Source organism: Cebidichthys violaceus, unplaced genomic scaffold (assembly GCF_023349555.1).
Source record: "Cebidichthys violaceus isolate CVI_PGR_0920_01 unplaced genomic scaffold, fCebVio1.0.p SCAF_7, whole genome shotgun sequence".
NCBI lineage: Eukaryota > Metazoa > Chordata > Actinopteri > Perciformes > Stichaeidae > Cebidichthys > Cebidichthys violaceus.
The window spans coordinates 556,906-581,643 of NW_027176927.1; the positions used below are offsets into that span (position 1 = coordinate 556,906).

Here is a 24,738-nt window from a genome sequence, read left to right on the forward strand (position 1 = left end):
GGTCTGATTAGACAACGCGTGTACTTTGCATTGTTAGGAATAATTACTGATGCTGAAAAAGAAAACAAACAATGAAGTGTAAAACCACAAGAGGACAAAGGACGAGAGAATAGGTCCACAGTAATATAACAAAACTAGAGAATCATTGCGTGTGAACAGTGTGATATTAGTGATAGACCATGGAACGTGTGCCCTTGTATGTGTTCAAATAGGAAGAACAAATTGAGAACGTTTTAAGTATTTTTATTGTTTTTGCTGGCGTAAAAAAATAATTGAAAAAGGAGGGTTGGGCGGAAAAAAAATTGTTTAAGCTTCCATACATAAAGGCCAACGTGTAAGTTTGCCTACATCTCCCACAAGCCCTCTAATATTAAGACTCGCGAGACTCAAACATCAACACGTTTGCGGCTGCGCAACATCATTCGAAAACTTGCATGGTGAGCGGACGCCGTGGAGGAGAAAGAGACAACGCAGCGGACACAAACAAAAAAAACACACACAACAATGGCGACGGCGGCGGGTACAACGGCAGGCGGAACGGGCTCAGGCGGACCGGCCACCGGCCCGGTCGGCGGCGGCGGGACCGCAGTGGGACGAAAGAAGGACGGCGGTCCGTCTACGAAATTCTGGGAAAGTTCAGAGACCATATCCCAGTTCGAGACGGTGCGGCAGTGGATCGGAAAGCACTACAAGAAGGTGAGCTAGCAGCTAGCTAGCTGGATCTCCATTGATTCTCTATGACGGCCCGCGTCCCTGCTGGCACAATGGGGGGCGCTAGCTATCCTAGCTAGCTTCTGCCACAACAAAACTCACTAACGTTATAGTTTAGGCCGCTTATACAAACGTGTCTTTGTTAATTAAAGGTTAGCACATGTTCGTGTTAGCACCCCTCAAATTACACAGACTCTTAACTATACTGTGGTGAAGCTGTTTTATCTATTGGTTAGCCCCCGGATAGCTAGCTAGCTAGCTAGCTAACTGCCGCGTCAGTGCCGTTAATAATAACACTACGGGGCGAAAATGTTGACAAACAAAGAGCCAGATGGGACGTTGCAGCTACTGACGTTGTTCAGCTGATATGTGCAACTTCTCTCAGTTGATAACATTGCAGCGAAACTCCCTTATTATGAGCATTGGCTTTAAAAAGGCCCGAGAAGCTAATGAAATGGCAGTCACGGGACACCGTGCAATCAATCAAAATTAAAGCAAAATATATACTAGTTTTCCCTTTTTTAATCATGCTCAATTACATTGTTGTCAGTTCTGTCAACACAGCAGCATACCAGACTGTGCAGCCTCCGCTAAGTTAGCCAAACAAAGAGTGGTCCTCCTGTCTCTTCATGCTCTCTCTCTCTCTCAAATCCACTGACACGCTTTTAGCTGATTATGTTGAAGAAATAATACATTTAATTGGGATGGATCTAAATGAGAGACGTAGTTGCGTTTCCTACACAGAGAAACACACCCGAGACTAAAACATGTAAACATGCTTCTGCAGAGATGCTAACCCAGATGCTTGGTTTGAGTTTGTTTATATGATATCACATGCAAGTTGGCTGTTTAAGTCAGGAAGTGGGTCTCCTTGTTATAAATAGACCGAGGCGTATGTGAGCTTTTCCCTCTGTTTTAGTTTGGCTTGTCCTATTTTCTCATAGCGAGAGATGTTATCACAATGTCCCCCTTGCAGCATTGTAGCTCTATGCTAAGTGTGGAAGTGTATCTGTGGCCATGATGATAAAGTCATGTATGTTTGAGATTTGGTAGATGGCAGGACCTGTGACAGCAAAATATCTACTTTGCTTAAACGTCTCAACGCAAGCTCTTGGTGTTGTTGTTTCAGTGGGTGCCTGTATATTGGCTATGATCATGGCAACATCACACCCATTTTAAATTAAAAATACACACACACACACACACACACACGTACAGTTTTGTTCTTTGTAGTAAATTCCCATTTTTTTCAAGACATGTTTTGGGGATCTTGTTACTAGAGGATGGTATTTGTCACAGTTTTTGTTTTATTAATTGAATTGATTAGTCAAACATATTGATTGATAGATTACTTGAACACGTGAATAATTGTTGTACTCAGATAGACAGGAAGTAGTTTCATGTCACGATTATCCCGGCCCCCAAAAAATTGCGATTCACGATATTATCCAGATAATTATCATAACATGTTTTTAAAAAAACTCTTCAAATGTCACTAAAACATACTGGAAACACTTTTCACCACACATTTTAAGCAATCTTAAATAAGATAAATATCATTATAATAATCATTATAACCCCAACATAAATAAAGGATAAAAATATATATATATATACACATATACATATATACATATACATATATTTCTTTAATAGCAACATCGTTTGTCGTTATTGTGACATTTCTATTTAAAGGTGACATACTGTACATCCCTTTCATTATTGACATTGGAGTAGTGCACTGTGTTGTTTGTCCCAAACAACACAGTGTGTGTGTGTGTGTGTGTGTGTGTGTGTGTGTGTGTGTGTGTGTGTGTGTTTCACTGGGGTGTGTTTTAATAAACGTTTTTGTTCCGTCTGGTCCCAGTCTGTCCAGAATGACTCCCCCTCCAGTAAATCCTTGGCGGGTCTGGTGGTCCAGCTGCTGCAGTTCCAGGAAGACGCATTTGGACGCAGGGTCAACAACCCCGCTCTCACCAAGCTACCCGTAAGCAAAACACATTTTCAAATTTCTCCAGCATTTCTACAACTCCTAGCTCCCTGCGTGCAGACGTGTCACGTCCTCATTGTAACTCTTCTGTCTTCAGGCCAAGTGTTTCCTGGATTTCAAGGCAGGTGGCGCTCTCTGTCACATCTTGGGGTCGGTCTACAAGTTCAAGAGCGAGCAGGGATGGTGAGTCGACTTGTGGCAACTTTCATAGAAAGACGTGTTGACCATAACCTTTAACACTCGCGTAGTCCCGACATGTAAACCAGATGGCTTTGTCGGGACAAAGAAGCTCCCGCTTTTACACGTTCCCTCTGTTTGTTTTTTTCACAAAAGTCTGCGTTGGAGCTGTTTGTACTGTACTGCTGCTTCCACATCTCATTGCATGTCTTGCTCTTCTTTGTCAACCACTCCCAGGCGTAGATTTGACCTGCAGAATCCTTCCCGGATGGACAGGAACGTGGAAATGTTCTTAAATGTAGAGAAGAACTTGGTCCAGGTACGACACTTTTTTTTTTTTTTTCTTTTTTTTTCTTTTTTTTTACTCTAACCGTCATAATTTATTAACTAGTAATAACTTCTACGCCGTTTTAACTAAGCCAAGCTGCATGGATACATCGATAGATGAGCAGTTATCTTCTTTTACAGACATTTTTGGGATGAAAAAAATGTTGTTTCTGTTGCTTTTAGAACAACTGCTTGACTCGACCAACCGTCTTCCTGTCGCCGGACATCGAGCAGAAACAAGCCAGTAAGCTCAAAGACATCATCAAGAGGCACCAGGTGAGCCCGAACTTACTACCTCAAACTAGACGACTACATTACGTATCAGTGAAGTGGAGAAAGGGTTCTTTCTAACGTCTCTTTGGTGGTTGTTCATTATTTTCTCCACTTCGTCCTCTCAGGGCTCCATTACTGATGACAAGTCAAAGGCCACCCACCACATTTACCCCACTCCATCCCAACAAGAAGAAGGTACGGTTGGATTGTCTGTAACTCACAGATTAGGTCAATACAATCGATAAAAGAGTCTTGGATGAGGCTACATCGATGCCAAACTGGGGAATCGGTCAAAAATGGATATGTTCGTCAGAAACGGCTCCATTTGAGCAGCTTTTAACATCAGTGTGTGTGTGTGAGCTGAAAGAAAGAGCGAGGTGTGTGTCTGTTTGTGTCCGAGGGGAGAGACGGAGGCAGCGAGACCCGGCCGTGCTTCTCCACTGTTCATGCAGAAAACAGGGACATGAGCAGCACAGGAGCCATCGAGACATGCAGGCAGGCAATCACTAATGGAGAGCTAGCTAGCTAACGAGCTATAAAGAGTCACAAAAACAAAATGGATTAAAATGTTTCGGTCGATTGTTTCGTATGTGGGAGGCTAAGCTACACTCGACGTCGGTATGCGAGAGTTTTAACCACCTTTTAGCTCGTTGGCTAAACGTTAGCAGTCAATGGCGTTGTTACGGTTCACCGATGAGAACACTATTTACATGTCGAGGGATCATTCGAAGGAGGAGGTTGCGGAGGTTGGTTTGTGGCTTTTTGCCGGTTACACCTACAGTCCGTGGACATATCTCTGGGTTTCACTCGTTGTCTCTTTGATTCTTCACAGTACATTTTGTTTCTCTGGCGCTTCGGAGAATAATAATGCAGCACACGGAGTATAGACGCCTCCGTACAAACAGAGGCTCGCGCTACGGCGCCACGTGCGAGAATAAACGAAGCTTTGGTCTGGTGTCTCGTGGCCTAGTGTCCAATCTGCTGCACTCGTATAGCAGCTAGCTGGGTACACACACACACACACACACACACACACACGGACACACAGACAGTCTCTGGTGTCAACATTGTCTAGTTTTTGGCGATTGTCTGTGGATGCAGTGAAATAACACTTCATCATCTGCATCGTGTCAGCAGGAGAGGAAAGCAACGGTTGAAGTGAAAGATTATTATCATTAAATCCACCACTAATCAATACCTAACCCCATAATATTTGGGAATACTTTTCTCTCTCTTTCTTAATATTTAAAACTTAAAACCAGCGTTTTAATTATTGTCGCAATGACATAAAGCGAGTCGTGCAAAATTACAGTGAAACGATAACGAACAACATCAAATTGTAAGCAAAAGTTCGACTGGTCATCTTGTTATCGATCTTTTTGTAATACTAGATCTGTTTATGTATGACTCAGTAATGTGTATAGTTGGTCAATGTGTATATGTCAGCATTGGTTTGTGTGTGTCGCAGAAGAGTGGCTTCGTCCGGTCGTGAGGAAAGACAAGCAGGTGCTGGTTCACTGGGGTCTGTCCCCAGACAGGTGAGCAGAGACGCTCTTCACACTCATTTAGATGACTGTAGCCGGCGTTTAAAGAAAAGACGGCTCTTCTGAAGGGACTAAACATTTAAGTTTCATGACGTTTTATGTATTTTTGAGGCAGCAAATTGACTTTTACTCAGATTTTCTCATGTAATTATAGGAAACAGTGCTATGTGTTTATATAATCCAGATTTTTGCATTACTGAATGTTCATTTTATTTTTCATATTTTTTGTTTGAATAATGAAAAAGGCTGTAAACTCTTAAAAATACATTTTAGTTACAAATAATTGATTTTAGAGACCCCTCGTATTTTAGTATTTTGATAAACAAATGATTCTTTTTATAGCCAATCACAAAATCTCTCTCACTCCTGTGTTTTTAGTCTTGTAGACAGCATGTCGGTTCATTCATGTTTTTGTTCTCTGTCAGCTATGATACCTGGGTGTCAATCAGTGAGGTGGATGGAGACGTGGAGGACCCGCCCAACACCGACAGACCGTGGAAGGTGAGCAACAAGGAGCACAAGAGAAGGAACCTTTAGCAAGTCGAACATCTTTAAATCAGAGCAAGGCTTTGATGCTCAAAAGTTAAAATTAAGTTTAGTTCCAAAGAGAAGCATTCAGGGAGCCACTGCTACCTAAATGGTGCTACTTTGTGACATTTTGTTAAGTTTAATCATTTCTAATGTCTTAACTTTTGGGGCTATATGAGTTCATTCTATTGGGTGAAACAATAAAGGAACATCAGGGCGGCAGCGTGACGGCATGATTAGATTCTAGTCGGATAAACAGAATAACAAACTGTCGTTGAACAACGGTCTCCTTCCCTCTCAGGTCCATGCCAAGTGGGTTTTAGACACCGACGCCTTCAACGAGTGGATGAATGAAGAAGACTACGAGGTGGACGACAACAAGAAGCCAGTCAGCTTCCGCCAGAAGATCTTCCCCAAGGAGGAGGAGGTAGGTGTTTGTGGTGTGTGTGTGTGTGTGTGTGTGTGTGTGTGTGTGTGTGTCTGTGTGTGTGTGTGTGTGTGTGTGTGTGTGTGTGTGTGTGTGTGTGTCTGTGTGTCTGTGTGTCTGTGTGTGTTCCCGCCTTGAAACCGCTGTTTATTGTTTATTAAATATCAGCAACAACCTTTCCTGATCGTGTCCCACATGATAACAACTCACTGACACTGAATGTTCAGATTGGCAGTTCATGAACAATAGAAATCTCATGCTGGTCATGGATTCTGTGCCGTGTGGGAAGTTGCTGATGGAGCATTTTGAAAGCGAGCCGGCCGGCTCGTGTGCAAGTCTTTTTGTGTTTTGTTGCGTCTCTCGTGTGGATTGTGCATCTCCTTCGGCTGCGTCTGGCCTCCTTGTCCGTCTTGTTGCCCATCCTTTCCTCACTCTTCGTCTCCTTCTAATGTATGTCAGGGTTTCTGTGCATGTTTGGAAGAAAAAAAAACCCCAAAACATTTATTTGTCTCAGATCAATCTTTAAAACCTCAAATGCACCAAATCCTGAAGTGGAGGTTTGGGTGACAGAGCAGCTATATTTGGGACAGCATTGAGGACAGCGTACAGGAACCCTGGTCGTCTCCTCCACCTCCACGGCACCCCCCTCCCCCTCCCCCTCCCCCTATCCCGCCGTCGTTCTCCCACCGCTTCCCCTCCTTGTGTGTGCAACCGTTCCATCCTCTCATTCTGCGGCTCTTTCTCTCATCCTCCATCCCTCGCTCCCTGCGCTGCACGGGGTTTGTCTGATCAGTCTTCCCGTACACCCGATCGCAAGGAGCGCAAGGCCAACTCCGCCAGCAAGAAGAGGAGGCGCTCGCCCTCGCCACCCAGCACTCCCGCCGAGTCCCGCAAGAAGGGAGGAAAGAAGGGGTAAGGAGGCCTCATTCTTATCTTCTCCTTTTAGAACCAGCGGTAGAGCGAGTGGTTTAAGTAGAATCAGAGAAAGTTTAAACAAATGTAGCGGACAGGGCTGTGTTATTTCCCTGAACAGCTGGTCTCTGTAGTCTTTAAGTGAATGTTACTCAAGCAGGAGTAAATAGTGCATTTGTTGGGGACTATTTTAAGCGGCGGATTAATACTAATTTGGTGCTTTAGTGAGCTTTAGCTTGAGCTGCCAAGCTGATTTGCTGCTTACATAGATTTTTTTTGTTGTTGAGGCTCTCCAGTGACTTTTAACTGACTTATGACTCTCTCTCTCTCTCTTTGGTGTCAGGAACCAGGGGCCTCACTGGAAGCGACGGGGCCACAGAGGAGAAGAGGAGGACACGGAGGAGGACTTGACCAAGGACATGGACGACTCCTCAGCTGGAGCAAGCATGGAGGAGGGAAGCGTGTCCAAGAATGGTACGTGTCGGGGGGGGTGGAGCTGTGTGTGTGTGTGTGTGTGTGTGTGTGTGTGTGTGTGTGTGTGTGTGTGTGTGTGTGTGTGTGTGTGTGTGTGTGTGTGTGTGTGTGTGTGTGTGTGTGTGTGTGTGTGTGTGTGTGTGTGAGAATGTGAGAGAGAGAGAACATGGGCGATTAGCTGACAGTCTTCATGTCTTGCTGATGTTCAGTTTTAGGGAACTCTCCGAAAGGTTCTCTTTTAGACCAAGTCCCACCTGGAATGTCCCACTTTGTCCCCCCCCCTTGTCTATTACGGTGTCCTCTTTTGCAAAACCAGAGTGCCGGTTAATGCCTCCATACCCATACTCCATACCCTTTTCAGTCTACTTTTTCAAACAATCTTTTTCTCTTTTCTTTTTTCGCACACAGCGAACTCAAAGAAAGACAGCGAGAACACTCCGGTGAAAGGAGGGAACGTGGCCGACTTGGGTGCGTATTAATAACCGAATTCATCTGTTAAGTTGTGTATAAATTACACGAATCAATTCATAAAAAACATTTTCAAATATGTGCGTCGACCAGTGTGATTGCATCTCAACTGAAATCTGTTTTTCACTCGTTCCAGATGACATGGAGGACGACTCCGTGCTGTCCGGTGGAAAGGTGAGACGTCACCAACAATGACAAGTTGTTTAGGCTGAACACTAGTAGTGACTAATGCCCACCAGATGTTATCAGAGTGTTGTTGTCACAGTCAAACCTCTCAAGGGTTTGACGTCATTGTGGACTAATCGTCTCACACTCTATTTTAGCTCTTAAAAAATGTATTTAACGCAAAAAATACGGCAACATTTTGAACCTGCTGTGTCTTCTTCAGGCAAATGTTCAACATGACAAAGACAAACATGCCTATACAAAGAGTATAGACCACACGTTGTTGACGTCATGCTGATGTCATCACATATACAAATCATGATAGTACAATAGAATCAAAATAAAATACGTTATCGGTGCCGGACTAGAGAGGTTTTCTACAAGAAAGACAAAAAACAGTCGCAGTAAATTCCTGAAAACAACTACCTTCTGGTTTTATTGGTTAAAAGATTGACTGCTCCCCTTATCATAGTTCTCCAAAACTCTTTCATTTTCCCTCTACGCCCAAATCCACCTTCAAGTTCTAGTCCTGCATAATAAAATGTGAAACTATTTTTCCATCTTTAAATATTACTGTAAGATCAGCTTAGTCTTCTTCCAGGCAAACACATTCTTTATGTTGAGACACCTTTAGGAAATCTGACTGCTGAAGTACTTTATTACTTTATTTCACTTGGTGCCTCCCACCACTGTCCCCCGTCCTCACCGGTCCGACTCTTTGTCCCTTTCTGCAGGACGACGAGGAGCAAAGCAAAGCTGAAGTGAACCGACTGATGGACTCCAGCGAGGACAACGTGACGGAGCAGACTCACCACATCATCATCCCCAGCTACGGCGCCTGGTTTGACTACAACTGGTACGTGTGTGTGTGTGTGTGTGTGTGTGTGTGTGTGTGTGTGTGTGTGTGTGAGAGAGAGCACAACTGCAGATTTTGCTCTTTTATTTGATTCCTGTTGTGATTCAATGAGAACTTGAGGACTCTGCCACCATGTGCTTCGATATTGTTCTTCTGCATTAAAGGTCGAGGCGTTTGAAGAAGTTGCATTAGCTGGAATCTTCTTATTTGAATCACTAGCTGTATTATACTTACAGCTTAAGGTTCACTTGCGATGGAAACACTCAACGATCACGGTCACTATTATGGCAGACCAAAAAAACCCAGAAGGAGGAGCCACGGTGAATTCATCGTTTGAAATCATAAAACCAATTCTTTGATTTCTTTTGATCTGTTTTCGTCTCCTGACAGCATCCATGAGATCGAGAGAAGAGCGCTGCCCGAGTTCTTCAACGGGAAGAACAAGTCCAAAACTCCAGAGATGTGAGCTTACACACACACACACACACACACACACACACACACACACACATACACGCACACACACACATCATCCACACACTGTTACAAATGATATAAAACCACAAGCATTTCTATGTAAATCTTGTACGATGTGTGTTTCCTGTCACGCTCACCTCTTCTCTTTCAACAGATACCTGGCCTACCGCAACTTCATGATCGACACGTATCGGCTCAACCCTCAGGAGTACCTCACCTCCACCTCCTGTCGCAGGAACCTGACCGGGGATGTCTGTGCCATCATGAGGTGAGCGTTCTTTAGACATACGCTGTACACACCTTTTTTTTCTTCTTTTTTTTTAGCGAAATGTATTTCTTAATGGAGAAAAAAAACAGAAGCGTATCAATTTGTGTTCTGCCGTCTGTCTCCAGGGTTCACGCGTTCCTGGAGCAGTGGGGTTTGGTGAACTACCAGGTCGACTCCGAGAGTCGTCCGTTACCCATGGGCCCCCCGCCCACGCCCCACTTCACCGTGCTGGCTGACACGCCCTCTGGCCTCATGCCCCTGAACCACAGACCCCCACCGGTAAGGCCGACGTTAAAAAATGATATACGAGATGAATAATGCTTCGCCGTAATGTAGCGTCGTTTTTCTACTGTTTGTCTGAGCGGCTTCGTCGACGGACGTCTGTGATGGGACTCAAAGCGGTGCTGCGTGAAGACGTTGTCGCTAACGTGCCGCGTTTCGTCCCTTGCAGATTCCCCCCCAACAGCCAATGCCCAACTTCGCAGACAAAGGCAAAGAGAAGTCCATCGACCTGCAGAACTTCGGCCTTCGCTCCGATCTCTACAACAAGAAACACCTCAAGGTGTGCACACGACTCGCTTCACAGCCTGGGACGTGTTTTCCACAAAACCTTTTTGCTATTGTACTTTAAAACACTGCCAATGCATGGTCCTAGTGTCACTGTTAATGTGATCATTTGGTTCTGGTTCCCTAAAGGGTAAGACGGTCAACTCCACCAGGGATTGGACCGAGCAGGAAACCCTTCTGCTGCTGGAGGTGAGTCTCGCAGGACGCCAGAGTGGAAAGAAGCCCGTTGTGAATATTTATGAGCGCTGTGTCATAAACACTGATGGAAACATAAAACGGTTAATGAGCTTGTTGCTCGTTGTCCGTCTTTAACCTCCGTCACCTAACAAGCAGTTCATTCTCTTTCTATTCCCTCTGTCTTGCTTCCCTACTTTTCCCTCCTTTTCCCTCCTTTTCTTTCTCGTTGTGCTTTTTGCTTCCTCCCTAGTTTCATGAATCCTTTCTCAATTTCACTCCCTCTCTTCTTATAGTTTACATTTTAATTGCCTCCCCTTCTGCAGCGCGTAACCCTCCTCCTCTCTCTCGCATCATCTTCCGCCTTACGACCCTTAAATCTGTCGCTTTTATGGTCCTGCATACCTCCTGTAAATATTGCACGCTGACGAACTATGGCAGCCGAATGCGTATTCACTCCCCTTCGACTCTTCCAGGCCCTGGAGATGTTCAAAGACGACTGGAACAAAGTGTCTGAGCACATCGGCTCACGCACCCAGGACGAGTGCATCTTGCACTTCCTGCGCCTCCCCATCGAGGATCCGTACATGGAGAGCACCGAGGCCTCCCTGGGCCCTCTGGCCTACCAGCCCATCCCCTTCAGCCAGTCTGGGAACCCCGTCATGAGCACAGTAGCTTTCCTGGCCTCCGTGGTCGACCCCAGGGTGGCGTCTGCCGCCGCTCGGGCAGCTTTAGGTGAGAACTGGCGGAAGGAAGACGAGACTGCAGAGTCGCGTCTTTTAAACGTTTGTGCAACTACACAAGTTGTTTTTAAATGACTGTAACTAAAATTCAAATTCGTGAACTTTGCTTTTGAATCGTTGGTTCATACATGTCCTCTGTCTGTCTGCAGAGGAGTTCTCCCGTGTGCGCGAGGAGGTGCCGGCTGAGCTGGTGGAGGCTCACGTGAAGAAGGTGCAGGAAGCGGCCAGGAGCACAGGAAAGGTGGACCCCGCCTTCGGCCTGGAGAGCAGCGGCATCGCCGGCACCGCCCCCGAAGAACCCGAAAAGACTGGTGAGTCGGAACGTGAAGAGGGGTAGAAACGGGAGCTGCTTTAAGGTCTGAACTCGCCTTTTAGCTGGAAAATCCTTTCAAAAATCAGACTACAACAGTCTATTATGTAAAACAAGCTTAGCGGATTGCAGAGGGCCGTCTTTCTGCGTCCGTGCACACGGAGTGTGTTGGCTCACAGTCACAGTGAAAACTCCCACCAAGCTGAAAAGAAACCAACCTCCCCGATAACGTTCTGTCACCGCATCGCTGCAGAATCACTCGCTTCCGCACCGCGATGCGTCCTGGAATCGGGGAAATTTCCACACCTCTTGTAGCCACTAGAGGGCAGCAGATGGTAGCAGACACAGATTTGTGTGTGTGTGTGTGTGTGTGTGTGTGTGTGTGTGTGTGTGTGTGTGTGTGTGTGTGTGTGTGTGTGTGTGTGTGTGTGTGTGTGTGTGTGTGTGTGTGTGTGTGTGTGTGTGTGTGTGTGTGTGTGTGTGTGTGTGTGTGAGAGAGAGTGTGAGAGAGAGAGAGAGAACATCTTTGCTTTTCCTCCATCTTTGAATGAAAATGGTCTTTCTTCGCCTGAATATCAGACAGATGACATTTGGAGACAATACACATGTCAGCTTTTATCAGCAGGGGCTGAACACCAGAGAAATACTGCGGTGTGTGTGTGTGTGTGTGTGTGTGTGTGTGTGTGTGGTGATACCCAGTGGATTAAAACAATGGTGGCAGATGGGGCAGGGGAGGGGAGGGGGGAGGAGAAAACTGGGTCATCTCACTCCAACATGTGCTTATCTCTTTCTCTTTATTTTGTTCAGTGCTTTCTTGAAATATTTCTTCCTCTCTTTCACTTCTTCCTCCCCCCTTCCACACACACACACACACACACACACACACACACACACACACACACTCTCCCACCCAATCAATGCAATCAATAAGCTTTAATGTGTTCAGTGCCTCTCTTGGCCTGAAGCAGTCGTCCGACCAACACACACAAAATCAATATTCAAACCCTTAACACACGCTCAAGTGCACCCGTGACACGGTTTAACACTCAAGCATACACATGTATTCATCCGGTCACGTGTGTGTCTGTGTGTGTGTGTGTGTGTGCGTGTGCGTGTGCACTCTATCCTGTGGCTCTGCTCCCTTCAAATGCCTTTGACCTTTAGTTCCTTTCCTGAGTTCCTTCCCTCAAACACTAGGTTTTGACGGAGTTCTCCTCCAGCATAAGCAAATCATCTGGGGAATAAAACAGCTGCGATGAAATTTTAGGCTGCAACACACCACAATCTGAAGCGTCGTGATTAGTTCTGTTCTGTGACACGATGCTGAATCCTCCTCTTCGCCGTCTCTTGCAGAAGCCCCAGAGGCAGAGAAGATGGACACGGACACAGACTCCCAGCAGGCCGACAAGGTAAAACCACCATTTGTTGTTCTTTATGTGTCCTACACGTCGAGGAAGTCTGTGCGTTTTTAGAAATCTGGTGTGGCGTAACAGCATTAGTCCATCTCTAAGCACTTTTGCCCTCTCCGTGGCTCTCGGCCCATATCTGAGACCTTCATCTTTAAAAACTGGATCCAAATATAAAGTTTAATTTCTAAAACAAGGTCCCAAAACAAAAATCCTATTTCTACGCTTTCCCTCTCTCCCCATTTGGTGTTTTAAAGTCAATTTTCCACTCCTACGTTTGGTGTCTCTCGGTCCGTAAAGGCCCACCGGCTGAACGTAATGGCCTTTTCTGTCCCCGCTCTGCTGGGCTGCTCGTTGGCCGGTTGCTTCCTCATTAACATCCATTAACTAGTGTCGGAATCACAGCGATTGTTCCCCCAAAAAAGTGGATCGTGTCAAGATACGACCCATTATTCCACTTAACCCCCGAGCATCTCCTCATTTACCAGCTACAGCGTCGGCCACATTTAGCTGTGGTTGTTTTTTTGATACCGTTTCTTGGCCGTTTGTCCCATTTCTACCATCTCTTGTGTTGTTTTTCCTCAGTTGGGCTTTACAACCCAAAATGTCAGATCGTCTCGTTTATCTTGCGCTAAATCTCACGTTGTCTTTTAAAGTCAGACTTGAAACGTAGGCCTTTTTCCTTCCCGCGGCGCTGACACGCGGTCCACTTTGCTTTGTGCGTCCGTCCCCAAACCGTCAGGCGGAGTTGAAGGACGAGGCGGAGAAGCCCAGCGAGTCTGCGGAGAAGAGCGACAAGACGGAGGCCGCAGACAAGGTGAAGAAGGAGGGGTCGGAGGCGTCGGAGCGCGAGGACGACAACGAAGAGGGAGGGGAGGCAAAGACGACTCCATCGGGTAACTGTGAGCTTCATGATAGAATAAAAGATGTTCCAACCACTGATTGCTAGAAATTAAGTTAAGAATTAAGAGTGGTAGTTCAATTTCCGTCTCCGTCCCTGTCAGACAAAGACAAGGACGAGACGATGGAGACGTCGTCCTCGGAGCAGGAGAAGGAGAAGGAGGAGAAGGCAGCGGCAGAGGAGGGAGACGAGAAGAGGAAGAAACTGGAGCACGACATCGGAGAGGGCAACATCGCCACCGCGGCCGCCGCCGCCCTCGCGTCGGCTGCCACCAAGGCCAAGGTGTGTCGCGCTGAAAGCATTGCTGTATCAGTCGGTGTTTTGATCCCGTTGACTATTGTGTATTCGGCATTGGTCGGATGTGTAATCTTCGTCTTTTCTTCGTCCTCTCAGCACTTGGCGGCGGTGGAGGAGAGGAAGATCAAGTCCCTGGTGGCCCTGCTGGTGGAGACCCAGATGAAGAAGCTGGAGATCAAGCTGAGGCACTTCGAGGAGCTAGAGACCATCATGGACCGAGAGAAAGAGGCCGTAAGTCCAAAAAGAAGCTTTTTAAAATGCTTGAGTGTGGAAGATGAGCTCAAAGGTGGATGTTTCTGGCCAGCGTTGACCCTGAACGAGTGCATTAGTTCCAGCATTAACATTTCATCTCGACACAGCCAGTAAAGGCTCTCAGCTGTGGTTATGAATAATGAAGGTGATCTGTTGAAAGAGGCTCGTCCAGCACGCTTTTTGAGAAGAAAGGTGGAGGGTAGATGACAGTTATGGTTCAGAATAAATGACGGGTTTTTATCCCAAAACGATCCACTCGCGTAGTCCTGCTTCTGCTAAATTGAAACAAGCAGCCGTGTAAATATTTGGAGTTGGTGGGCCGATGTTGGCCACTGAACAGGTTGCTTCCCGTTTGGTCCGAATCCTCCGGAGAGACTGAAGAGGAGACGCAGAAGCACTTCTTTGTGAAGACGCTCAATTGAGCATCAAACATTTTACCAGAGCAACGAGGCTGAAACTGTTACCTGTCTCTACAGGGGAGGGAACAGACGTCAGGTGTGTGTCTCTCTCTGTCTGTCTCTCTCTGTCTTTGTCTCTCTTGTTCTGTCTGTCTGTCTCTCTCTCTCTTTGTCTCTCTGTCTTTGTCTCTCTCTCTTCCTTTCTTTGTCTGTCTCTCTCTCTGTCTTTCTCTCTTCCTGTCTTTGTCTCTCTCTGTCTTTCTCTCTTCCTGTCTCTCTCTCTCTCTCTCTCTCTCTTTGTCTCTGTCTCTCCTTCTCTGTCTCTCTTTGTCTCTGTCTCTCTCTGTCTCTGTCTCTCTCTCTGGCGCTGGACATTCCCCGGAGACACCAGTGAGAGTGTAAAACAGTGTTTTTCTCTGTGGAGGCATCGGGAGCGTTGCCCAGCCTCACGGCTGTAAATAGTGCATGAAAAGGACTCTGGTTTACATGAGCTTTCCAAAGACTGGAGAGGAATCCAACCTGCTGCTGCTACAGGCTGTAAAACACTGATCGTCTATAAAAAAAATACAACAAAGATCCACACAGCACAGTTTTATACGGAGTCTTTGGGGTTCACAGGTCTGTATGTGCAGCAGCAGATATTCATTTAACCGCCTTTCTTCGTCTCTTCCCTGCAGTTGGAGCTTCAGCGGCAGCAGCTGCTCACCGAGCGCCAGGCGTTCCACATGGAGCAGCTCAAATACGCCGAGATGAAGGCCAGGCAGCAGATGGAGCAGCAAGCTGCCGCCGCCGCTGCTGCTGCTGCAGCCGCCGCCGCCGCCGCCGCCGCCGCCGCCGCCGCCCAGGCTCAAGGACAGGGGCAGGCTCCCGGATCAGGACCGCCTCCGTCGGGCATGCACCACGGAGCACCGTTGCCCCACCACGGAGGGCCCCCGCCCGGTGCCGCCATGCACCCCGGCTACCCGCCGATGGGCCACCACCCCATGGGCCCTCACCACCCAGGACAGACAGGTGAGAGACGGAGCAGGAGGAGCCACACTGGCACCTGAAGAGACCCCTTCTGTAAGGGATGGGGAACAAAATCCACACATACATCATGAAGTTCAGCTGAAGTTAATATGAGAAGAGGGGCAGTAGTACGGGGGTCCGAGGGCTCATCTGGACTTTTGTAACCGGCACAGAAGCCTTTTTCTTTCGTTGTTTAATTCCTCACCGTGTTTCCTGCTTCAACCGGTCCTCCTCCACACGTCTGAATTGTCTCTGCTCTATTTTCTACGCTACAGGACCGATGGGACCGGGCCAGCCGATGCCGGGGCGCATGATGTCCGGCCCGCCTTCTGGCGGCCCCCCTCCTGGCGGCATGGCTCCCATGATGCCCCCCCGCCATCCTGGAGCTCCCAACGGCATGTGTGAGTACAAATCTCCTCCTGCCACACATTACGTTTGTGCGTTTATGTGTAAACTTGTATGTGTGTATCAGATTTAAAGGGGGTTTAATTGAGGTGATGTGTACATTTAATTCATCCAGTATGCTGTAAAATGTGGGGTCGTTTTTAGAATCCAGTGTTTACATCACAAACAATCCCAAAAAAGGTTTCTGGGGAAACTAAACATTACTGTGACCGAGAGCTGACAGCTGTGTAGAGGCACAGCTCTCAGCCTCGCAGCTAAACTAATTGATGCAACGAAGAGTTGCTGGAAAAGTGGCTTCACGTGTCTGCAGGAACGCACGCAGCATCGTGGCCGTTCACTCTCTCGGACAGGTGAACCTGGTGTAAACGGTGGATTTAACTTGCAGCTGGGCGCCTTTTAACCACATCACCCCTGCATGCGAGGCACTTATCTTGATGGTTGACTGTTAATGATCGGGTAACGTGTGTCGGCTGTCGGCCAAACAAAACAAAGTCCAGACCTCCAGGTTTTGAAACGGCCGTCAAGGACTCTCCTTCACCTCATGAAGTGTTTTTCTTTTTCTCTAAAAAACAGCATCTCTCCTCTTTCTAGACCCTGGCCCACCACCTGCACAGGCTGAACCGGTACCTCCACTTCCTGTGGGTCCTCCAGCGCCCGCGAGTGGACGAGTGGCTGACAATTAAGACACCCCCCCTCCCCACACACACACACACACACACACACACACACACACACACACACACAAAGCTAACTTGATCTCTGAACCCCTCTTTTGATGGCCTTTGCTACTGGCTCGACACATTTCCCTCAACACTCAAAACTACAGTAAACTTTATCATCACACACACACACTCACTCACTCACTCACTCACTCACTCACTCACTCACTCACTCAGGGTTCAGTGGCAAGGGCAACCCAATTTTCCACACACACACACACACACATACACACACACACACACATCCAGACTTCCTCTCAGGGCGCAGCGGCAAGGGTCGTCTAGTAATGAACACTGTTTTCTGCTCTGATGGAGGCTGGAGAGAATGACTTTGTGTACAGAAAACAAAACAAAGAGAGAACAGATAAAAAAAACCCTGTCTTTCTCACCTTTTTTCTCTTTTCAATGCTGTTTTTAAATGACACTGTAACCCCCCCCCCTCCCGTCTCTCTTTTACACACAAACACACACCTCTTGTCTGGTGCCTCTTTCTGCAAGCCAAACACTAGGGGGAGCTAGTGAGACCAGATCTGCATATATGTGTGTGCAGAGCAACCTGAGCTGTCACACACACACACACACACACACACACACAAGGCTTAGCAGGTTATTGAGATATTGATAGGAATAAGGCGTGCACACACACACACAGCTTGTCCTTGCTCGTGTCTTGTAGAGTATCTACCTCTTGCTCCTCTTTAAACGATACACTGTAGTTCTGTGTGTGTGTTCAAGGCGGGGGGTGGGGGGTGGGGGTTCCACTCCCGTCACCACACTTTGTGCGTCTTATGTAATCTTTGGTCAACAGAAGCACAAATTGGTGAAACGAGGCAGGTCGATTGGAAAAAAACAAACCAACAACCCGTAACTTGTTTTTTAAGATGTTAACAGTTATTGTCTTTCCGCTACAGAAAATAGACCCTAAACTCTAGAATGAAGTTGTTTTCTTATCTGTTTGACAAGATGCGTCTCCGTTCCTTGACCAAAACAAAGATGGCAGGGTGGAGTTTCGTCTGATGTTTGACGGAAACTGGCTTTTATACTGATTTCATATGAAAGGATATAACTGGCTTAAGTCGTCTTTATTTCCAACAAATCTCATTATGTGAATCTCAAACCAGAGCCCGTTAGTTCGTACTGAAGACGGAAATCTGAACAAAAAAAAACATTGACGCAAAAGTTCTCAGACAAGGTTCTCTCACAAATGTTCCTCCTCCTGCCGCGCACCAACAGCACTGTAACACACACAGATGTAAGCTAAGCTGAGGCTCACACTGGAGGCTGCGTACACACACACACACACACACACACACACACACACACACACACACACACACACACACACACACACACACTTAATCTCCTGCTGACCTTTACACAGAGGGAGACGCTGCGACTGAAACATCAGAACACGAACGACGCTCTTCTTCAGCGCGTTGGGCTTCTTGGTGATTTTAGGTGCTGATGATAATGTAGCGGATAAACCCCGCCCCTTCTCACCCTCCTCTTCCTCCTCTGCTCATCCTTTCCTAACGCCTGGTGCCGCCTACCTCGCTAACTAGCCTAACACTCAACACACTTACACACACACACACACACACACACACACACACACACACACACACACGGATGTTTTTGTTTTCTGACCACTAGCCACGGGAAAACTAAGCAATACCCCTCATTCCTGTGTGTCGACCCTATTTTTTTTGGGGTCGCCACGCTTTAGAAAAATCCACAAATTCTGTGTCCTTGTGGTGTTGTAGGGAAGAAAAAAAATGCGTGCGTGAACGAGGGGAACAACCATCGACCGGTTATTTACAGAGCTGAAACAAGCGCCCGATTAGTCGAAACAACGAGAAACAAACCGGGAGCTATTTTGATCATTCTTTGGCTTCTCTGATGTGAATATTTGCTCGTCTTCTCTGTCTTGTATGACGTTAAACTGGTTTTTGAGTGTCGGTTGGACAAAAGTAGACATTTGAAGACGTCGCTTTGAGCCTCAGGAGTTTGTAAGAGGCAAATTTATCGACTAAAAAACAATTAATTGAAAGTAGTCTGCCCTATTTCTTGTCTTTTATCCGTTAACTGTTTAATCTTGAGATTTAAAGATGGAACCAGCAGATATTTGGTAATTTTTTTTTTTGGCTCGGAAATCTGTTATCTAGATATTTAGTTTTCTGAACTCGAGGAGCTTTTCTAACTGATCTCCTCAGAAACCGTTACGGCGCGCCGCATCTTTCTTCAGTCGACACACGGGTTGATAACGAGCTCTAAAAGAAGACGTGTGTTTCAACGTGGTAGTCCCTCCCCCTTCGCTAGCACTGTTAGCATCTCTGCTACCTCTTCCTCGTTCATCCGCTAGCTACCTCTTCTAGAAATCTCTCTCTCTCTTGCTATGTGCTACCTCTCTGCCCCTTCGCTACCTCTCTCGTTACCATTTCCTTTCTTCTTATCTCCTTTTGATTGCCCCCTTTGCCCACGTGACTGCTGCATTACTGTTGCCCTCTTCTCTCTCTCACACACACACACACACACACACACACACACACACACACACACACACACACACACACACAGTCAACCACTCTCTCATTCACCGCGACCTCCTTTCCCCATTCAACACCTTCCCCAGGCTTGTTATGTAATATCACTTAAATATGACGGGAATCCTCCCCCCCCCCTTCACATATATTATCTTTAATCGATACTTCTTTGTGTTAATGGTAATGTATTTTTTAAGGAGAAGTTTTGTGTAGATGGAAGTTATCTCTGTTCTTTGTAGCATTTGTTTTGTTCTTTTCTTTTGTATGGGGTCTGTTGTTACCTGGACCTAGACACTGTCGAATAAACTGTGTTTTGTATGAGGTCGTCGTCCCGATTTCTTTCTTTTTATTTACAGATTTTTCTCCCTGCTTCTTTAGACATCTTTCTTTTAATGAGCCGTGTACCCGTAGTATTAAATGCTAAATATACCAACACAAAAAAAACATATTTTGAGCCTAAATCCCAAAAGAAAAAGTGCCGTGCCGTGTCTTCTAACGCTTAAAAGCTGTGGAAAATATAGAATTAAAGTTCAACACTGCATCTCGGTTACCTGCAGCTGTGTGATTATTAACACCAGCCCTTTAATAAGCAGCGCTCAACTCATACAGGACAGCGCTTGACCTTTTTAAGTAAGTGCTTAACCATCCTTTCTACATGTGTGGCCACAGCTAAAACCATCACAAAAGGTGCATCCAGTAAACTGGTGACAGATTTGTAATCTGAAGATGGAAGGTGGTGTTACAGCTCCGGGAGGAGAAACTGGATTATCTGTCTGTGCGTCGCCCTCTTTTGTGTCGGGATTAGGGACGCCGCTGCAAAACACATCTGCACACGATGCGTTCCCAGTGTGTAAAGTACAGTTTGAAGTGACATCACAGGCTTATCAAGCTCTTGTGGAAGTCTCATTCTTTTTCTTTTTCTTTGGAAAATAAATAGTGACGTCGTCTCGGACTTCTTTCATCCCTCTCAGATCTTTTCTCTTCTAAAATTAGTTTCCACACAAACATTTTGTGTTTCTTTTCAGGTTTGGATTTGTATCTTTTGTAATATGTCCAACAAAGTGCGTCATCTCGTCTCCTGCAATACATGCAGCAATTAAAAGAAAAGTGTAAAAAATACAATATGAATTGAGTTACACGATGTGTGAAATCGGTGGTTACAGAGTATTGTATCTTTACTTTAGAGGCTTATTAAGAAACCACATCCACAATTATCAGTTGAAAGCCAATATTGCAAATCCCGGTGAAATCTGGTCTAAACGTGAACGTTTATATGCGTTGAAATCACGTCTTCGCATAGACCACATTTCACCGGCCAGCGTAATATGACTTAAGAGAAATACGTTCAAAGTAACCAATATCGTGTCTCTTTCAACCTACCACTGGACAAACCATCAATATTTTAAAACAAATTGGTGTTTTTTTGTGACGCATTGATATTGTAACCGCAATTGAGTGAGTGAGTGAGTGTCCTGCTGCAGTTTAAAACCTAATCCCGGCCACCCAGCGCTGTAATCTGGCTGGGGGGGGGATTTCTCCATTCGGCAGATTGACCATGAGGATGCTATCGAGAGGGATGAGGGCCAGAAGGTGATTACTCCCTCTGTGTGATGGGGGGGGGTCTTTTGATTTTGTGTCGGAGGAATAAGTATTATAATACTGCAGATGCCGTTCAGAGCCTCTCTGCGTGAAGCTAACATGTTTAGCCACAGATGATTGGGTGCAACTTCAGTGTTCCGTGTCTGAAATGTGAATTCTTTTTCTTTACAGTCGCACGCTGAAGAGGCTCGGTGCAAGCTGCAGCTCCATATCATACCTGCATTCATAGAAGCAAACAACTCTTTTATTTTTTGAGGATGGACATCTGTAGCTAGCTTTAGCACCGTTTGCCAAGCCTCTTTTTTTTCCACAGGATATTCAGAGAGATGCTCCCGGCAATGATGAGGTCACTAAAAGTCTGGCCTGAAGTCATGTTGTTACCTTAATCAAAATAAGGTTTTTGTCCTCTCTACGATTACCTTTTTTAGGTTTGCTCACTCCAGAAAATAACTAGTTTGGGAAACTTCTGTAGTTAGCTAACGTCGAAGGGAGACATTGCTCGCTAACACTAAAAAGTTCTCAGGGTTTTACAGAGCAATACAACTTTCTAAGCTAGCTAGTTAGCCAGCTAACGGGACAATAAGCTCACGCACTAATTTGTAACAACCAACTTTTGTCTGCAAACCGGGTGTATTTTACTGAGGTGTAAATAAATATGAGTGGATGGTGCAACACGGCTAATAAGCTATGATAAGTCAGTCTCCATCATGTGGCTCGGAGGTTTACTTCAGGTGAAAAGATGATGGAAGATATTGTGCAAATTTATTTGGCGATAAAATTGTATTAGTTTACTCATTTTTAGCAAGTTAACATTCTAATGTTTCACGTGCATGGTTAGCATGTTAATAGGCTAATATTTAGCTTGTGTATTCTAATATTTCACGTGCATGGTTAGCATGTTAATAGGCTAATATTTAACTTGTGTATTCTAATATTTCACGTGCGTGGTTAGCATGTTAATAGGCTAATATTTAGCTTGTGTGTTCTGATGTTTCACATGCGTGGTTAGCATGTTAATAGGCTAATGTTTAGCTTGTGTATTCTGATGTTTCACATGCGTGGTTAGCATGTTAATAGGCTAATATTTAGCTTGTGTGTTCTGATGTTTCACATGCGTGGTTAGCATGTTAATAGGCTAATATTTAGCTTGTGTATTCTGATGTTTCACATGCGTGGTTAGCATGTTAATAGGCTAATATTTAGCTGGTGTATTCTAATGTTTCACGTGCAGGGTTAGCATGTTAATAGGCAAATATTTAGCTAGTGTATTCTGATGTTTCACGTGCATGGTTAGCATGTTAATAGGCTAATATTTAGCTTGTGTATTCTGATGTTTCACATGCGTGGTTAGCATGTTAATATGCCAATATTTAGCTAACACAGGACTGACGAAAGGGATGTTGTTCTTGCACATTCAGAAGAGTTTGGGTCCTTTTCTTTAGAGACAGCAGTAGCTACTCAGTGTGTTAACCCAAAACGTGTATCGAGATAGCATTAATAACGTTTCGCTTTAACCGGCCTACTCAAGAGTTGCTCGGTAGCCATTGAGGCAAGTGTGTCTCTGTTCAGTTTTCTGTTGTGGACTCGTTTCCAGATCAGAAAAAAAAAAAAACGAACTGACAGACCAACAGCCGGCCAAAGAGGCTCCATAAACCGACCGATTTGCATTTTTGCTGACTCTGCTGAGAATATCTGACAGCGAGTGAGGAAGAAGGGGTCGAGTGTTTTCACACAAGGGTGTTTTAACTTGACACATGGGCTCAAACAGTGACCTTTTCAGTTACAAGACATTCTGTCTCTTCAGTCTGCAGCGTTGCTGACCTCAGATGTCTCTATATTTAGTATGGATTTCATATTCTTTGAGGTTTTGAACGGTCTCTTCCTCTCATATTCAAACGACATGAAATGAGGATGACAGCGGGGAGCAACGTGATTGACACGTGTCTGTGGAGATTCACGTCAGTAAGGAAACAATCAGATGGAGTCTGGCTGTGAAGTTACATTCGTCCTCCATCAGCTCATGAAGACACACAAGACTTTGCGCTAAGATCTCATTTGTTTCTGTGCATATAAATTAATTCTTTGGATTGATTTATAACAAACATTGCGATGCATTTGCAAGAGAAATACTTCATATTTTGCAGGCTTGCAGTCAAAAATGTTTTGCACATTAAGTTGATCATTTAATGAATTTCATTTCTGTTTTCCTTTTCTTCATTTTTCGTATTTTTGTTGGCGGTAAACAACTGTTAAATTCTTAATTTCCCTCATCTCCGTCTGGTCATCGCTCATTCCCTTCCATTTTTCAGTTGCATCCTTTTGACTTCCTTCCTCATGCAGTCCCCTGCTGGTGTGGTGTGTAAATAAATGAACAAAAGCAAAGATATATATATATATATATATATATATATATATATATATATATATATATATATATATATATATATATATATACATATATTTTTTTTTTTTTAATATAGCCACTCATACAAATGTATTAATACAAATTCATCAGCACTCGTGGTATCGCCTGAGCTGCTCACCTCTTCAACTGAAGGCATGAAGAGAAGCCGGTTGTAACTTGATATGTTCACACTGAGCGTGTTTGTGTGTGTGTGTAAGCGAACACACTCCTTCCCCAGAATGTTTCATAATTAACATGGCCGCTCCCTCAGGCCTCCCACATCTGCACTAAATCTGCCACTACCGATGAGCTTTACACTTTGCAACTCAACCGTTATCTGTGCCTTTATACCTTTTCTTTCTTTCTATTTTCATCCATCAGATCGCCTCCCTTCCCCCCCTCTGTTGTTTTATTCCCGTCTCTGACTCTCTCACCTCAGATTTCACCTTTACTCCTCAGCCGTACTATCAGCTCCTGGGACAGAATTGTTGGTTAGTAAAGAGGTGAAGTCCCGCCCCTTCAGGTGTCCCTTATGGGAGCTTGTTTCGGGAAAATCCCGGTTGAACTGTGCCATTAAATTACACATGTTTGTCGATTTAAAAGAGAATTTTGCATGTCAAGACAGTCAGTTTGTCATAGATTTGTCGTAGTATCGTTTAGTTTTGTGTGAAACTGCTCGGTGAACTAAATCTCTCGTCACTGCCAGGCCTTGTACATTATTATCTCTGGCAAACTGTATTATGTTCAGAAGCCTTCTGATATTATTGGAGGAATTCCTCCCTTTTAATATTGATATTATTGACCATAGTCGTCTTTTAAACGTCTTTTAAACGGAACGATGCTGACTTGGATATTACACAGTATAATACTTTATATTGTTTGTATATTGCTGTAAGCCAAACAACAATGTTTTGACTGTCTTCTTATTTGTACATCACTTTGTTTTACTCTCGCCCTCCACATTTAAACTGTGTACAGCCCCACTTGCTTTCCGTCGTGTATTTCACATGTAAAATATCCTAAAAACTCGTTGGGCTACAGCGACAGTCCATAAAGACAGTCTCCATCATTAACTAACACGTTTGTTTACTGTTCGTCCATGCTGCTATGATCTAACATGCTAACGCTACAAGCTAGCAGCCTCGCCCGCATGGTGAGCAGCTTAACATGCGGCTGTTTGATTTGTGCGCGTGCATGGATCTCATTTGCGCTGTCGGATGTTGACAGTGATTTGCCTTCATAGCTACTAAAATTGAATTCACCGAGCATTCCAGTTGAGAGCAATATCAAGTTAGTTTAATGTTAGCATACATATTACCTTTACATTATGTTACTACACAACTAAGCTAGCTGTTGTAACGTTAGCTAAAGTAGCAACTAAGCTAACGTTAGCTGTTGTAACGTTTGCTAAAGTA

The 24,738-nt window shown here is 45.2% G+C and overlaps 1 protein-coding gene across 5 annotated transcripts; it reads left to right on the forward strand.

Moving 5' to 3' along the window:
• The first annotated feature begins 439 nt into the window (after positions 1-439).
• Positions 440-19,641, forward strand: smarcc1a (SWI/SNF related, matrix associated, actin dependent regulator of chromatin, subfamily c, member 1a). Of its 5 annotated transcripts, none has more exons than XM_068736225.1 (28): positions 440-696; positions 2,579-2,698; positions 2,799-2,884; positions 3,116-3,197; positions 3,389-3,481; positions 3,604-3,673; positions 4,947-5,016; positions 5,448-5,523; positions 5,852-5,977; positions 6,771-6,889; positions 7,233-7,363; positions 7,772-7,831; positions 7,968-8,005; positions 8,731-8,852; positions 9,243-9,314; positions 9,484-9,597; positions 9,723-9,876; positions 10,049-10,159; positions 10,294-10,353; positions 10,815-11,073; positions 11,231-11,392; positions 12,745-12,800; positions 13,540-13,699; positions 13,802-13,980; positions 14,092-14,226; positions 15,323-15,656; positions 15,929-16,054; positions 16,632-19,641. In XM_068736225.1, exons 1-28 carry the CDS (start codon positions 505-507, stop codon positions 16,739-16,741), a joined length of 3,417 nt encoding a protein of 1,138 aa, XP_068592326.1. In that variant the 5' UTR covers positions 440-504; the 3' UTR covers positions 16,742-19,641. The 5 variants fall into 5 exon arrangements, with proteins under 5 accessions (XP_068592326.1, XP_068592328.1, XP_068592327.1 ...); XM_068736227.1 differs by having other exon boundaries at positions 16,650-19,641; XM_068736226.1 differs by having other exon boundaries at positions 13,540-13,693.
• The last annotated feature ends 5,097 nt before the right edge of the window (positions 19,642-24,738 follow it).

Excerpts from the sequence above, each read along its gene's own strand:
- smarcc1a (XM_068736225.1), top strand. The coding sequence starts at position 505 with ATGGCGACGGCGGCGGGTACAACGGCAGGCGGAACGGGCTCAGGCGGA. Across the intron at positions 10,160-10,293 it reads ACAACAAGAAACACCTCAAG|GGTAAGACGGTCAACTCCAC; the intron begins GTGTGCACACGA and ends GGTTCCCTAAAG. Across the intron at positions 16,055-16,631 it reads TGGAGCTCCCAACGGCATGT|CATCTCTCCTCTTTCTAGAC; the intron begins GTGAGTACAAAT and ends TCTAAAAAACAG.